This window comes from Poeciliopsis prolifica, unplaced genomic scaffold (assembly GCF_027474105.1).
Source record: "Poeciliopsis prolifica strain line A6 unplaced genomic scaffold, Auburn_PproV2 SCAFFOLD001, whole genome shotgun sequence".
NCBI classification, from domain to species: Eukaryota; Metazoa; Chordata; class Actinopteri; order Cyprinodontiformes; family Poeciliidae; genus Poeciliopsis; species Poeciliopsis prolifica.
Genome location: NW_026562376.1, coordinates 9,966,405 through 9,983,232, shown reverse-complemented (window position 1 = coordinate 9,983,232; position 16,828 = coordinate 9,966,405). Strand labels below are relative to the sequence as shown.

General features: G+C 39.1%; 1 protein-coding gene across 3 annotated transcripts in view; it reads left to right on the top strand.

Annotated features, from left to right (window-relative positions):
* The window catches only part of igf1ra (insulin-like growth factor 1a receptor), an 88,937-nt gene that overhangs the window by 60,929 nt on the left and 11,180 nt on the right, over window positions 1–16,828 (top strand). For all 3 annotated transcript variants that reach the window (XM_055031801.1, XM_055031820.1, XM_055031811.1), the window contains 17 exons: window positions 495–795; window positions 2,596–2,732; window positions 3,187–3,331; window positions 4,453–4,661; window positions 6,358–6,484; window positions 6,634–6,869; window positions 6,944–7,111; window positions 7,225–7,432; window positions 10,445–10,731; window positions 10,817–10,959; window positions 11,512–11,677; window positions 12,258–12,360; window positions 12,551–12,621; window positions 12,727–12,956; window positions 13,502–13,606; window positions 14,440–14,599; window positions 14,810–14,939. In XM_055031801.1, coding sequence (XP_054887776.1) covers window positions 495–795; window positions 2,596–2,732; window positions 3,187–3,331; window positions 4,453–4,661; window positions 6,358–6,484; window positions 6,634–6,869; window positions 6,944–7,111; window positions 7,225–7,432; window positions 10,445–10,731; window positions 10,817–10,959; window positions 11,512–11,677; window positions 12,258–12,360; window positions 12,551–12,621; window positions 12,727–12,956; window positions 13,502–13,606; window positions 14,440–14,599; window positions 14,810–14,939 — 2,926 coding nt within the window. The remainder of the gene's footprint in view (window positions 1–494; window positions 796–2,595; window positions 2,733–3,186; window positions 3,332–4,452; window positions 4,662–6,357; window positions 6,485–6,633; window positions 6,870–6,943; window positions 7,112–7,224; window positions 7,433–10,444; window positions 10,732–10,816; window positions 10,960–11,511; window positions 11,678–12,257; window positions 12,361–12,550; window positions 12,622–12,726; window positions 12,957–13,501; window positions 13,607–14,439; window positions 14,600–14,809; window positions 14,940–16,828) is intronic.

The window sequence follows — 16,828 nt, the reverse complement described above, 5'->3', positions numbered from 1 at the left end:
AGCTCGGGATTTTGTCAATAAACTACGTCAACGTTTCATTTGATTTTTCTTTTTTACATTTTGTAACTTTTAATGATGTACGTTAAGTAATATTGAAAAGAAATTAAGCAAATTAAAGTGTGATCTTATGCTAATATGGGACCATTCAGCATTGAAATAATATGAAATGGTGAGCTTATCAAAATATATTTGAAAATTAGGTTAAAAAGTGAGAAAAGTGGTTGAAGAAATGTCACATCACTGACACTTGTCTGTGTAGCTGATTTGTTGTTCTTACAATGGTACATCTCTTTTTTCTCAAACATATATGTCATTTAGAGTACAGTGACATAAAACAAGCTTAGAAGATATTCAAAGCAGTATAAAAATATTTACTTAGGCTATTGCCACAGATTGTCTGACATTGTCTATTTGTTGTTTAATTGTGCCAACTTTTTTTTTTTGGTTTCATCTAATACTAACTTCCTTCTCATGTATGTCTATGTCCACCACAGTGTGTCCTCAGCAGTGTAAGTTGGCTTGTATGGACAATGGGGAGTGTTGCCACAGTCAGTGCTTGGGAGGCTGCTCCGAACCCAACAACGACATGGCCTGCTCGGCGTGCGTCCACTACAAACACGAGGGTCGCTGTGTGTCGGACTGTCCTGAAGGCACCTTCATGTTCGAGGGCTGGCGCTGCATCACCAAGAGGGAGTGCTCTGAAGTGCACCTCTCCAACGACAATCCCTTTGTCATCCACAACAGAGAATGTATGAATGACTGCCCCTCTGGCTTCACTCGCAATGAAACTGACCGGTAAGGACACACACCTCCGACTTGTTTCTTATTACGGGGTAATGCCAAGAGAGGTGACATATGTAATATATGATTTTTAAATACATGGCTCAGCCTTGCCAAAGAATCTTTTAAGGTATGAACAACATCTCTTTTCTATTGCTGTGTTGTTGAATCTCACACAGAACTGCTTCTTGGTGAAATTTCCCATGAACAGGTGTGTGCTTACACTGATGTATTCAGACTTTAAAGGAACTTGTAACCAATAAGCACTTCTGCATTATACATTCTTTGCATAAGGCATCCTTGACTTGAACTTTACCTAACCCCAACTCTTAACATGGATCTTTTCCTAAAGTAGTTCATGACGTAGGAAGTTAACATGGTGCTGAACTATTAAAGATTCATGGTTAGACTGTCTGTACAGTAAAATGTCCTCAGCACAGAGCCTTGTTCTCAACTCTCACACCACTGGTAGATTTTACAAACACTCACCAGGGACACCTTATTCTACTTCCTTTGCATGCAAACCCAGAACTTAGAACTTTGTCCTCAGTTTTTACTTGTCACACGCACTAAATCTCTTAATGTAATTGACCAGCAGAAGGTGGCACAAATTTGCAAAGTGAGAGGTAATTCACATATAGTTTTAAATATTTTTACAAATACAAGTCAAAAAAGTGGTTCTTGCAGTCCCCCTTTGCAGACTGGGGTGGTAGCCAACATGATGTTACAGAGCCACATAAACCAACACAATCCCACAGCACAGCAAATCTCATAAACCCCTGGGATGTTGCGAACGAGAAGCACTTCAGTGACCTCAGCGACTGAAGAGCCTGATCCCAGGTCACCAGACTACACTTTGTCATTAGGAGAGCTGATGGTGAGATTGAGGAGGTCTTCACAGTGTTCTGTCCACTGATCCATGACATCCTGAATATAGAGAGAGAACTGCTGCTTCACCTTCCTGAAATGCTGAATGGTGGACCAGAGGTGTCATATTTTGTTGGAAGAGACCCAAAGGCCAAAAAGGCCTGATAAGACTCGACAGCGTCCTTCACAGCAGGTGTCCACCAGCGGGTTGTAGGGTTACTGCAACGACAAGTAACCCTACAGCTCCCACAGCTCCGGTCAGCCACCTCAACAATGGAAGCACGGAACATGGCCCTCTCCAACTCAAGGTCCCCCGCCTCCCCGGGAAGTGTTCAAAGTTCTGCCGGGGGTGGGAGTTGAAGGTCCTTTTGACAGGAGTCTCTGCCAAATGTTCTCTGCAGACCCTCACAATACGTTTGGACCTGCCAGGTCCAACCCATATCCTCCCCTACTTGCAGCAACACATATTAAATTGTAAGCCATGTGCCCTTTTCCTTCCATTCACTATAATATTTTATTCTGTGTTGATCTGTCACATAAAGTTTCCAAAAAATACAGTGAAGGTGTAAGTACTTTTGTAAAAAACTTTCATTTTTCACTATTTCTCTTGCTGATTTGTCTTTTGGGCCTGTCTCTTAGTTGCTGAATCTGTTTCTAGCCATTGCATGTGTTTTGTCTCAAAGGTTGAAACAGTGAGTCACTCTCTCACGAAACAGTTCAGCTGAGGCTCTATAAAAGATTAAACTGTCCGTGTGAGAAGTGACCTTTTATCATTCCCTGAATTTATCTGCCTGAATCCTCTGGAATGCTTTTGGGCTGAGAGAAGACAAATTATTTCAGTGCGAGGTAGAAAATGTCACAAAAAAGATGTTCTTTCTTTCTTTTGTATTAATTCCTTTCTCCCCAACCCCAATCCCTTTTCTCTCCTTTTGGCTTTCTCGTGTGCAGCATGCTGTGCACCGCTTGCAATGGTCTGTGTGACAAGTTCTGTACGTCGTCTGTTATTGATTCTGTGGATGCTGCTCAGTCCCTGAAGGAGTGCACTGTCATCGAAGGCAATCTGGTCATCAACATCCGCAACGGAAGTGAGTGATTCTAAAACCGTGTGCTCTTTTACACAACAGCAGTGTTTGGTGGTTAATTCTAGAAATGCTACAAAAGTAACTGAGCACAGTAAAGAGGATTTTTTTTTTCTTTGAGGAGAAAACATATTGTCTCTGTTTTGTTTTGTAGAGACATTATGTTCTCACTCTGTATATTTGCCTTTGTTTTCTAGAATTAGAGAGTTTGTGTCAATGAAGTAATGCATAATTGTGAATTGCACGGAAAATAATACATGATTTCAAAAAATATATATACTGAGTCGTGTGGTGTGCATATATATTCAGCCCTCCCTAAATCAATCCAGTCATAACCTATTTCTAGCTGTCAATTTTTAAAAAGATGTTTAATTGCATTTCATTTTCATATGGTTTAGTTGCAATGGTTATCTGGGAATAATTTCAGTGCATATTTGCTTTCTGTATCTACTCTTTACAGTTAATATAGCCTCTGAGCTGGAGACCTTCATGGGACTGATCCAGACAGTGATGGGCTATGTGAAAATTCGACACTCTCACTCTCTCAGTTCGTTGTCCTTCCTCAAAAGCCTCCGATACATCAACGGGAAGGAGCTTATTGAAGAGTAAGGCTGTGTGAACCTGGTCATCTATGCACAATTTTAAAAATACGAGAGCAAAGGATGTTCTCCATTGTCTCAGGCAGCAATCAGTACTGTCCAAAAACAGTGTTTTACTTTTGCATTAATGTGTGTGGAGCCCTCAAACATTTAACAGCTTTATATCAACATTATTTATCCATTTTTACATGTGGCTGGGTAGATGTTTGTTTAAAACCAACAAAAACATTTTATAATGAGGGAAAAGACTACTTTTATTGAAGTAAAACTAGGCCAGTCAGCAAATAGAGAGAGAAGTTGTGAACAATGACAGTGATTTTCTACTCTTTCTGTCCATGTTGATCACGCTTCCAAATATTGAATTAACATTAATAGCCTCCTCGTTCGGATTAGTACTTCTCGCTTTGCAGTAGAGGATGGTAGTTTACAAGTGCAGGCAATTTCCGGTAAGTGTCGAATTGGAGCATCGCATACGTCACAGACAAATGTTAGCAATTGGGTAAAATTTAAAACTTCCATACAGTCCACGCCTCCAGGAAGAAATCATTTCTCAACAGTAAAGACCACGATCCCTCTGGAGGAAAAAGAATAGGACAAGGGACTCGTTTTTATCAGGCTAGTCTAACCTTCGTACTAAGCTTTTCGTGTCTGGTTCCAGATAGCGATGTGTGTTTGAAAACATTATAAGTGGCAACTAAGCAGACTGGAAAGGCTCACGTTTGCTAATGTCTCTATTTGGATATCAGCAGCAGCCTTAGATCCAGAGCAGAGCTTTTTTTCTTTAGCTGAGGGGGTCATGGGAAAGCCTTGTGTCCCTCTTGTTATCATTTCTCCCGGTGTTAAGTTTCTCTCCAAGGAATGCTGTTGAGGATGGCAGACATTCCCTTCCCTCTGGAACCTTTATGCTTGGACCGCTGCTGCTAATAGTGTTGACATGACACTCATTGTTAGGAAGACACACGATTCGGAGCCCATATTTATGCTCTTCCATTTTGGTGCACAACACTGTTACGTTTAACGATATTTCATTACCATTTGAACTGTCCGTTGCTACACACAAGTTGCTTAAGAAAAATAACTTGTTGCAACATGTTTGTGATCGTCTGCTTATCTTCTCTCATTATCAGCACATATTCGTTCTCCGCCGTCAACAACCAGAATCTGCAGTCCTTGTGGAATTGGACCCAGCACAACCTGACTATTCAGGCAGGGCGTCTCTTCTTCCGTGGAAACCCGAAGCTCTGCAAGTCTGAGATTCACGCCATGTGGGAAAAAACGGGCATAACTGTAAAGCCAGAAGAGGGTGATTTCCGCTACAATGGTGAACGGGCCAGCTGTGAGTGAACATTTTGCTGAAGTCAAAAAATGTGTTAAAAATGTCATATTGTGCCTCCTTACAGTCATATTTTCATTTTGCAGGACTTATTTAAAGGAGGCTTGCATGACAGGATATTCCAGTGTTTCTGCATATCTCTGTGACCTGGAAAGCCTAAAAAAATAATCCATATTAGATCACCAAGAACACCAGAGATTAGACTTCTGGCCTGTTTTACATTAGCTAATGTTATAACTGAAAAGCTAAGACTAAAAGGATTCTAGGTTAGCTTATAACTACATCCAACTGCCTTAGAGCTGTGCAATTAATCAAATTTGTAATTTAGTTTCAAATTAAACTCTCAACAACTCAAAATAATTAGTAGTAATAATCATTTAGGGGTATTTTTCTCCGTAAGTCTACCTTGCTTGATTTGTGCAATCGCAATGCAGTGAGAAATCTGGGTTGACTCCATATATTTATTGTGATTATGACTTTTTTTTTATTTATTTTTTTTATGAATAAGCTTTTAGGTGATTTAGATTTCTCTCAAGAAGGTTTCTTGTCCAAGAGTTTTTCCCTGATCTTTGTCTTTAAGGTTTCTGAGACAAAATGTCTGGATCCTTCTTCAAACCTACATGATGATTTTGCTTTCTTGCCTTTATTTCAGTTTCATATCATATATGGAGAAGTCATGTTTGAATGAATTTGTGTGAGCAAATAACATGTTATTTAAACTAGGTATCATCCAAAGGAGGATGTGTTTTTTATATTTTCTTAAAACTACAAACCTGAAAAGGTTAAATGAATTTTTTAATTTCTTCTCCCATAATATAATGCAATGCCTAGTTTGGTTTGCATTTCTTTTAACTAAAACACGGTTTTTTTGGGGGGAGGGGGGTTCCTGAGCAATCAGCTTGGTTTGCTTAATTGCTAGTTAGCATGCATCAAGTGAACTATTTTTTTGTCCAGTTTCTTTCAGTGTTGTTTTAAAGAAGCACAGAGGCACATAAATAATAATTATGGGTTGTACAGTTTATGTATGGCACCTGTTGTCTGCCATACATAAACTGAGACTGAGCTAAACTCATTACAGCTATATTCAGCTGTTCTTCACAAAAAAACGCCCTGCAATTTCAGATGTTTGGTCCCAAATTAATAGATACCACATCTGTTTTCTTCCTTGTGTTGTTTTATCAGCCAAAGTTCATGTTCATCTAAATTACATTGTGCTTGTTTCATGCTTTTTGGATTTGTGTTTTTCTCCTCCAGTTGTATGAAATCCAATGCACTTCTCATCAGCAGTGATTTTATTTTCCATGGTTGCTTAGTTCTAATTTGGAGAGTTGATGTAATATATTCATTATTTGCAAATGCTACAGTTGCTATTGCTGCAGTCTCCTTAAGGCTCCTCTGACAAAGCTCCAGTTGACACGGGCAATTTTAAAACTGTGGAGTGTGAGGCAGCAGTTTAATCTTTCTTTAAAGCCTGTCCAACTAGCCTCTATCCATACCATATGAAAATGTTTTGCAGGGTACTACAGATAAGTGATGAAGCTGTACTGCAAATAGTGTTATAATCAGATAAAGAGTGCTTTTGTTCTATTGTCCAGAGTTCTTGCTTTTTTGAGACTTTTGAGAAAAACAGCTGAGAAACAAGTCATATTGCAGTTTAAGTTGTCTAACTGGGAGAGGGGGGTCTGCTTTGTCATTACAGGTGAAAGTCACACCTTGAAGTTCAAGTCTAACATTACAACAAGCAACACGATCACGCTGACGTGGGAACGCTACCAAGTCTCCGACCGTGGAGATCTCTTAAGCTTCATAGTCTACTACAAGGAGTCGTAAGTGCTCAACAATTTCATAACAATTTTTTTAAAAAACCCCTCATCACACATCGGTTTGTACAGGGTGTGTCATGACTTTTGATTGCCAAATTCTAATTTGACATTTTGCATATTTGTACCAAAGATTTGAATTGGTTCTCTTTCAGACCTTCCCAGAATATCACAGAGTTTGATGGCCAGGATGGCTGTGGCTCCAATAGCTGGCACATGGTGGACGTAGACCTTCCACAGGACAAAAATACAGATCCCAAATTTACTCTTCAATATCTCAAGCCCTGGACCCAGTACGCCATTTATGTGAAAGCCACCACCCTGCAGATGAAGGACGAACACATCTCTGGGGCGAAGAGCGACATCATTTATATCCGCACGCGACCTTCATGTAAGTCTGAACAGCAGTCTTTCTCATTTTTTCAGTGATCACAGACAACGCAACATGACTTTGGTTTGTTACAGTGCCGTCTGTGCCCAAAGATGCCCATGCATATGCCAACTCTTCAACCAAGTTGCTAGTGAAGTGGTCACCTCCAGTTTTTCCCAATGGCAATCACATTTACTACCTGGTGCGCTGGCAGCGGCAGCATGAGGACCAGGAGCTCTACAAGCATAATTACTGCTCCAAAGGTTATTACACAAAATTCCTATGAAATATGCAAATTGTTGCTGTTTGAACTTGAGAGACTTGAAAACTGCCTTTTATTAAAGGTCGTTCCACATTGGTATTACTTTTCAAACAGAGCTGAAGTTACCAATCCGGAGCCCATCATTAGAGCCCACAGAGGGGAAAGATCACCTAACCCCCCCCAAAATTACCCTGCCTGGGGAAAAAATGGAACAGTGTTGTCCTTGCCAGAACACTTCCGAAGAAAAGGATAAGAACAAGCATGACCACTACTATTTAAAAGCTTTTGAGAACTTCCTCCATAATGTCATCTTTCTTCCAAGGTAAGGTTATTTGTGCTTGTTGGTTGTTGAAGGAAAGATATGTGGACCAGGAATGCATAAAATTGCAGGATATTAACTATGTAGGATTGGGATTGGATACCAATTGACAAATTGTGTTCTAAAACATTTTCAGTTGCTTTTTTGACTATTACAGAAAATAGGTACTTTTAGGTGTGCTTTGCAAAACCCTTCACAACCCTTACAACACAACACAAATTTGATTGTATTTGAATTTTATTTCACAGACCAACAAAATGTGGTGTATAATTGCAAAATGGACAGAACATCAGTTTCAAAGATTTTCACCAAAGATATTTGAAAGCCGTGACAGGAATTTATGTTCATTTTATGTTTAGAAGCAAGTTGAATCATGCTTGCTGTAATTAGAACTGCTAGTCATTTTGAGATATGTTTCTATCTCATTTGCACATCTAGATACTGTCTGCCTCGATGCTTAGTCTTCTTTCCAAACTATCTCAATTGACATTGTACGGGGAGATTTTGTGAACACAATTTTTTTATTTGTCACAGATTCTCAGGTGCCTTTATGTTTTGACTTTGACTGGGCCATTCTAACCGTAGCTCTGACTGTATACTTAGGGCTACTATCATGCTGGAAAGTGAATTTCTGCCTCAGTTACACGATCGAAAAGCAAAAAAAGCAAGAGAAGCAAGAGACAGCACACGATTAGTTTTCTTTAATGTATGGTGTTTTGTATGTTTACTAATTAGTGACTTCTGAAGACAATTAGTACCAAGGGGTATTGAAATAAAAGGGGTTGTGTCTGTAGGTAGGCTGAACAAGCATAATGGAACTGAATAGATCAAATGAACTTAACCTGAACACTTTCCAGGGCTTCATGCTGTATTAGTTGTGAACTGTGACCTTGGGAGTGTTGGGACATGGAGCACTCTGAACATGTTTTGCTTTGTTTGATTTATATAGCTCTACTGTTCTAAGAAGCATAAAATCATTGCCTTGAGCAGCCAAAGTGTGCACAGGCTCTCCTCTGTAATGGGGCCACCACTATTTTACTCCAAATCCGGGAGGATTTTGTTCTCTTCAAAAGTTCAGTGTTTAGTCGCCAGGAGGGGGGAAAAGAGCGTCCTCGAAAAAAGAAACAGAAAGGAGAGGAAATGTTTTCCATTTAGCCTCCCCCCGTACCCAACACCCACACACACACACACACACACACACACACACACCCCCCCCCACACACACACACACACACACACACACACCTCCTCCTCCCCCACCACCCCACGGCTCCTCTTGCATGCTTGCTTTGTTTAAGACGCTTTTTTTCTGGAGTCAAACAGCTGCCAGGAAATGTACAGGGAGTCCATCTGGAATTTAAATGAAAGGGGGAAGAGTCCCCACCGGGAAGATATACAGTGAGCAAAGTAGCATTATCAGACTAATTTACAGGAGGAGAGACGGGATGAAAAAGAGAAATGCTTTGGCAGTATCTGCTTCAGAGACCTCAAAGACCTGTCATCGGCAGACGGGAGCGTTTAGTTACTGTAATCACCTGCTGTCGTGGGTGGTGATGAATAGATACAGATGAATTGATAGGGATTTCCTGGATGCTGCCACATCTAATTTGCTTTACTCACTGGAGCCTTAATGTTTAATCATGACTGCCCCGTCCGACTTTGTTGTTTCAATCTCTCGCTCTCTCTCGATAATCAGCCAAACGGGAGGAAGAGAACAAATAATGCAACAAGCTGCTTCAGTCAGCTAAGGATATTTCTCTTAGTTACGTTTATATGATTCTTTTATTACCTATTTTACTTTGTGTCTGCTTTTAAAAGTGACTGTCAATCAGGGTCAGTTCGACTCTTGTCTATGCTTTTATTTGCACTCCCATATCTGTTTATTTATATGTACGATGTATTGTAAAGCGAAACTCATGTGCTGGGATTTGGTTGCTCGGCTGCTGAAGAGACATCAATCTGTAGGGATGTTGAATGGTAAGCGAAGCTGTACTTCACAGCTCCTGTAAGCTCACTTAGTTTAGTTTACTCTTCATTTTAGTATGATGGATTGATTAAGCATTGCTCAGTGAGATGTATGAAGTTTGAGATCCAGCTTCAAACCTCAACCCTGCTTTATGCATCATCCCAGCTTTTATCCCTGACCTTTCCAGCATGTTGGATCTGTTTTGTGCTGGATTTTGGTTTCAAGGCAAATAGGGCAGAAGCAACAACATACAACACTTTTCAAATACTCAATTCTAAAAAAAACTTTGAAAATCCTTATTGGATTTTCAAATACCAACTGTCTCCTATTTTGTGTTGGTCTATCACATAAAATCTCTTTAAAAAAAATAAAAAAACATTGTTCTTATAATGTAATATACTTGGAAAAGCTAAAATACTTTTCCAAGTAACGGAAAAGTAAGTCTTTTTGTTTCTGCTTCATCAACTGAGATCAGTACAAGTTTAACTTGTGGACTCAATGTCCCGTTGTCTGTCTTGTACAACTGATGGTGCTGCCTTCACAGCTGTCACCACCTCCCCACCCTCAGTGGTGATGATGTGCAGTTCCAGGAGGCTCTGCAGCTTATCATCTGAATTCTGGCACTGAGAGTCAAAAATCTGTAACATTCTGTGTACAACTGAGCTCTGAGCGTTAGAAATGAAGACTAAAAATTTCTGTCAGGACAGTTTTCTCCGGCTGGTTTTATTCTTTATTGTAACATGTCCACAAACTATGTGTTTTTTTTTCATATTATTTTTTAAGTAATGTGGAAAAAACATTTATTTTTTTTCCTTTGTCCACTTTGCAATGATCCATCTGACCTCATTCTTTGACAAAGCACTGCTAAGACTCATTGGAGACCATAGAAACACTAATAGAACCAGCATACTTCGGCAAAACCTTATTAAGCTTTTGACCATAAAGCATTGGTAGTTAATAAAACACAGTTGCAAAAGTGGAATTATAAGGTATTTATTTTGTTGCCCAACTTTACAATTTTTTTTCCATGTTTTGTTCCTTTGTTTTAGACCTGCAGATCGTCGTCGCAGAGACCTTTTTGGTCTTGCTAACAACACTCAGTTTCACGACAGCAGTCAGGGCAATACTAGCCTTGGCTCAGTGGATAACAGCACAAATGTCATCCCTCGTGTCATTGAATATTCCTTCCTTGATGACAGAACGTCAGCAGAATTTATAGAAATCTCTGACCTAACGCCTTTCACCTTGTACCTTATTGAAATCCACGCCTGCAACGAGGACCTGGGCTACAACTGCAGCATCGGAGCTTTTGTTTTTTCTAGGACTAAACCTGCTGGTAAGGAGAGGACAATCTTGTGAGTTTTGTGAAAAATCTAAAGATAGTTATGTTATTGTCTTGTGTGTATAAATGTGTTTGGCAGCCAAAGCAGATGACATCCCTGGGAAGGTTGTCTATGAAATGTGTGACAAGATTGAGGGGTGTGTGGTGCTGCACTGGTCAAAGCCCGTCACACCTAACGGACTTATTCTGATGTATGAGATCAAGTACCGTCTGGGGAATGAGGTAATTCTGACAGGGTATAATTACAGACACTTTACTATATATATGTTGCTTGCCATGTTTAGTGGCACCTCTGATAAGGATGTGTAAAAAAAAAAACTTTAAGAAAAGCTTTTAGTCTTTAAAAACATTTTGCAAGTTGCAAGATACAGAGTGAGTGATCTTTCATCTTTCCTTTTTACAAAATGTTTTCCTAAATCCTCCAGTCCTGGATCCCATTTACAGTTTCTGTTAGGGGGTCACCAAATGTTATTTCAAGTCTTGTTGTATTTCAAAGTGTTTAACTTTGTGCACTTTGTGAAGATTTATTGGGGCTTTGGAAGAGAAACAGGCCAATAGCGACACTGATCCTCCACCGTATTTGAAACTTAACCACTGTTGAAATCAGTCTTCCAGAACCTAAACCCTGATATAAGTAGAACATTTGTTTTCTCCACAACGCTGTATAGTGAAAAATAAAGGTAAAAAAAATAATACACTGTGAAAGTGAATCAGGATGTAAACATGCAAAGCTGTGTTTTACGAAAAGTGACCCGTTAATTTCTTTTCTCCCAGCCTGAAAAGCATACGTGTGTGTCGCATCAGCAGTACCACGACTACAATGGAGTTCGCTTGACGATCCTGAGCTCCGGGAACTACTCTGCTCAAGTGAGAGCCACGTCTCTGGCAGGAAATGGCTCATGGACAGAGAGCATCTACTTCTACGTGCCTCCACCTAAACGTAAAGCAACACTACAACATTTTAAGATTATGTGTGCATGGGTCTAGTAAAATTCCTTGTCCTTAGCCCATGCAGAACTTTAATGTCACAACTATCTTACTTGTGATAATGACAAAAATTATTAGACTGTTGCTCATTGGTCTGAATTGTATAATTTTATTTGGAAATCAAGATTTGAGAGTCCTAAGGAAGAGCGTAGAGACACAGAATCCCAAGTTGGTTGATTCAGTGTGAAATTTCCACATTCAGTGAAGCTTTAGGGAGGCAAGCGATCTGCTATGCTGTGCAGCTTACCTGCATTACTGCTGCATTACTGAATCACTGCATCACTGCAGTGTGCAGTGAGTCATGCGAAAAGATCAAGGATAGACACAGTTTTTGTTGGTCATTTTCATTCTTAAAAAAATTGTTCGCAATTCATCTGGTGCAATATTTTATTGCAGTAGTTTTTTGCATGAAATGTATCACTATGTTTGTAATGAATTAAGTTTTACTTTTTGAATTGAATTTCTGAAATAAAAGTAGAATTTCCAAAGATACGCCAAATTCAGCTGTCGTTTTTCTTCATTTTGTTTCTCAGGAGATGATCTTGCGACTCTCTACTTGGTCATCATCCTGCCCATTATAGCGACTCTCGTAGTCGCAAGCCTCACCACCATTCTCTTCATCATCAACAAAAAGAGGCAAGTGCTTCCACTTATTAAGCTGCATTGCCCATGAAGCGTAATGATGAGAGTAATTTTATTTAGAGTTAATAGGTGTATTCATTTAGATCCCCCTTTGGGGAAGAGCAGACGTCCTATTGAGAATTAAATATTGCATCAGAAACCAAAGTTTGCTTGTCAGCTCACTGAGCCGGCCTTGTGTTTCCAGAAGCAACAACAGACTTGGGAATGGAGTCCTTTATGCATCTGTCAACCCAGAGTACGTCAGTGCGGCTGAAAGTAAGAATGTCAAACTTCTTTCCCCGACTTCTCAGCTTTACTGTTTGGATGTTTGTGCATGTTGGATTGACCCGGCGTATTTTTTTTTTTTTTTTGCTGCGGCAGTGTACACTCCGGATGAGTGGGAGGTAGCCAGGGAAAAGATCACCATGCACAAGGAGCTGGGGCAGGGCTCCTTCGGCATGGTGTACGAAGGCACAGCCAAAGGCGTCATCAAGGATGAACCTGAGACACGGGTGGCGATCAAGACGGTGAATGAGTCAGCAAGCATGAGGGAGCGGATAGAGTTTCTGAACGAGGCGTCCGTGATGAAAGAGTTCAACTGTCATCATGTGGTAAGGTGGACTTATGATAAAACAGCTGAAAAAACACTGACAAATGGTTAAGAATAACTTCATAATGGATCAGGAAATGTCACAGTGCTCACCATTATCATTACTTCCTAATTAATCTGCATATACACAAACGGAGAGAGAGGCCAGCAGGGCATGAGGACTCGGAGCTTGTAGTTTTCTGCAGCCGTAGCCCGAGGCAAAGGAACTGCCTCCTGGAGATTCTTTACATTCTCACATCAATGTGATCACAGCCTCATTAACTGCGTTAAATGGAAGTGGTAAAGATTCCCCTTTTAGAACGCCGCTCCCACGGGTTTCTGTTCATGTTTCACTGATAAAAAGTCAAGGGCTCCGTAATTAAATTCACTTTGAATAATGTAAAAGCTTGTTTTTCCTTTTGTGATCTTCAGAGCTAGTTAAAGATAAACTGTGTGCTTCTTAAGTATGCATTACAATTCCACTATAATATTATGAATATTTTAGCTTTGTAACATGATGTTGGTTTCTCTGAATTTGACTTATTTTCTGCTGCTGTTGACATGTAGGTGCGGCTGCTGGGTGTGGTCTCTCAGGGACAGCCATCCTTGGTTATCATGGAGCTGATGACCCGTGGGGATCTCAAGAGCCACCTCCGCTCTCTTCGTAATGAAGTAAGCAATGCCTCCCAACCAATGCATTCACATAAAAACCAAGGGCTCGAAGGTAATTTGTAGTAGTACATTGGTAAAGAAATGAAAATCAAACCGTTTTACATTTTTCTACCACACAAACCATGGATTTTATTTAGTGTTTAAGACACACCAATATAGTTACTGGAGAATTTTACAGTGGGATAAGGGTAATGATATTTTGAGCTTGAATCAGGTAATGGATTAATGTCTTATCCATTACCTGAATTGGGATGAATATGAGACAATTGCAAAACATGGCTGACCACCTGAACTGACAGGACAGGCAGTAGAGTATTAGTCAGAGAAACATACAAGAGGCCAATATTAACTCTGGAGGAACTGCAAAAGTCCAGAGCTCAGGCTGGAGTATCTGTTGACAGGACAGCTACTAGATGTGGCATCAACTCTGACCTTTGTGGAAAATTTTTGAGGATTCAATTTTTGAAAGTAAGCCAAATTGAAAAAAAAAAACAAACAGGTAAAAGAACAGCAAGTTTTTTTTTTCAATTAGCTGTTTTGTTAAGTTTGTCTGTTTTTTAAAACTTTTATAATCTGAGTTTTTGTATATTGTAAGCATAAGGCCTTAATAAAGTATTAAAAACAAGGACAGCACAATATAGGGCTTATTTTATCATTCTGATCAGAACAATATTTATATTAATAGCTTTCTAAATGTAGACTTTGTGGATAGATGTATGAAATTTGTTTTAAATTTCTGAAAACAGCCTAATTAAATGGATAAAATTAATTTTGTTAAAAGCATTGGGGCTGCTTATGAGGTCTCATCATCTTCTCGTCTTGCTGTGCAACAGAACACCACCTCTCAGGTCTTGCCCCCGCTGAAAAAGATGATCCAGATGACGGGGGAGATTGCAGACGGCATGGCTTACCTGAACGCCAACAAGTTTGTCCACAGAGACCTGGCTGCCAGGAACTGCATGGTAGCTGAGGACTTCACGGTGAAGATAGGAGGTGGGTCTCATAAATGTTGTGAGTTCCTCTCCCAGATTGCTCAAGGCTGAACTGATTCTAAGTGAATGCCTAAGGCAGTGGAGTCTTAATGTAGACAGGCAGAAAGGGGGAGGTTGTGAGAGGGAAATGTTTTGCTTTCGGGAGTTTCCTCTGAAGCGATACTTAGTGGCTCCCCCAAACTGTTTGTTTTTTGGCATTGTTTTCCGTCAGATTTTGGCATGACCAGAGACATTTATGAGACGGATTACTATCGAAAAGGAGGAAAGGGCCTGCTGCCAGTTCGCTGGATGTCTCCAGAGTCACTGAAAGATGGCGTCTTCACCACAATGTCTGATGTCTGGTATGGAAACAAACTGCTCACACAAACACAAGACTGCCTTCCTTCATACATGTATGAACCTGCTTCAATCTGGGGGCTTTAAACCGCCTGCATATTTTCTCTTTGTGTTGGATAATACTCTAAAACTGTTCACGCTGTGGGGTCACAACTGTATAAACCTACAGCTCACTTCACAGCCAGGATTCTTTACAAGATTTTCACTCAACAGTTTGAACATGAGTTTCCTGCCATGACAGCTTGTATTTCCAAAACATCAAAACCTTTTTTCTTTTTTTTTTTTTTTTTTTCTATTTAGGTTGCTGGCTTGCTCTTTGCAAATTCCTTCCGCTCTACAAAACACTATATCTCTCTTTTTTATTTCTGAGCCTACAGCAATCTCACATTTTTTCTACCGCTGTGGCAGTCTCACTGTTTACTAGCTCCCCTGCAAGTTTTTGTTCCCCAACTCAAAGTGTCCCACGGATTAGTTTGCACGAGTGGGTATAAACTGCTCCAGATGTTCACAAATGAGAGCTTGTGTTTACACCACAAACCCACCTTCACATCATGTGTACTACATCCTGCTCCTCTTTGATGTTAAAGTTTAGTGTGGGACAAACCAATTATGGGCTTCATGAGTGGTGTGTTAATAAGAAGAGAAGAAACACTTCCTGAAACATATAGAGTGTTGTAATCTGGGTAATTTGAAGGAACACTTTGAAAATAAGACTTTCAAAGAGTAAATAAACATTAGGTGAATGCAAACATTTTCTTTTACAGAAAATAATATTTGTTTATATAGCAGCACCTATCACAGAATTAAACAAGTGTTTCACAAAATAAAGCAGACATACAAGACAAAAACTTAAGACATTAAACAAGAAATTAAAACTAAAAAACAGAAAACAGTCACAATTTTATTGAAGTTTTATAATGCATTTCTTTCTTGTACAAATTAGTTTTAACCTAGTCACTGCTTGATGGTCATCAAGCAATTGGTTATAGAAGACAATTTGTAGTCCTCTATTTTGAAAGAGCAAAATAGCTAAATATAATCTCCAAAAACACCAGGAGAAAGTTGGTAAACCCTACAGAATATCTTTGCTAAAATATTTATTTTTAGAACAATATGAGCCTCAAGACAGAATCCTGTTCTTGTTCGTATTGAGGGACAGTAGGTTTAAAAATCTAAACCCAGATGCTTTCTTGGGTCTACGCATATAATAAGTGACTGAGTAACAATTTCTCTTCTTCTTTTTCTTCTTCATCAAAAAAACCTTAGCTAAACTTGTCAAACACATCAGGAATTAGATTAACTTAAATTTAGACTTGTAAACAGTCTATATTAAGACTTGTTTTTCAGTTTACCCTCATGATTTCTTGTTGACATATTTTGGACATGTAGGTCTGTCTGTTTGGTATTCTCATAACCAAAAACAGTCTGAAGAATGAGCTGGAAAGAGGGCAGGATTTAAGATGGACAAAAATATAACTTAATTTTGTTTGCATTATGCTTCAAACCAACAACGCTGACTGTTTTTTCTTTTTTATTAATTTTTTATTAATTAATTCTGACTGTTGGTGAATATATATATATATATATATATATATATATATATATATATATATATATATATATATATATATATATATATATATATATATATATATATATTTATTCACCAGTGTTGGTGAAAGAGTGCTTTACATTTTGAGCTAGAAAGAAATTGTCTATTCATTCTATCGAGATTTTATGAAGATGTTCACATTCTGTTCATTCTTTGCTCCAAATAAATATCAAGCCCATGCTTGCCTTATTTAAGATCTCTGTTCTACTTATTTAATTTGGCAAGAATAAATTTTTATTTCATAAAGGTGTAGTTCTGATATTTTTTTTAATAGTGTATTAG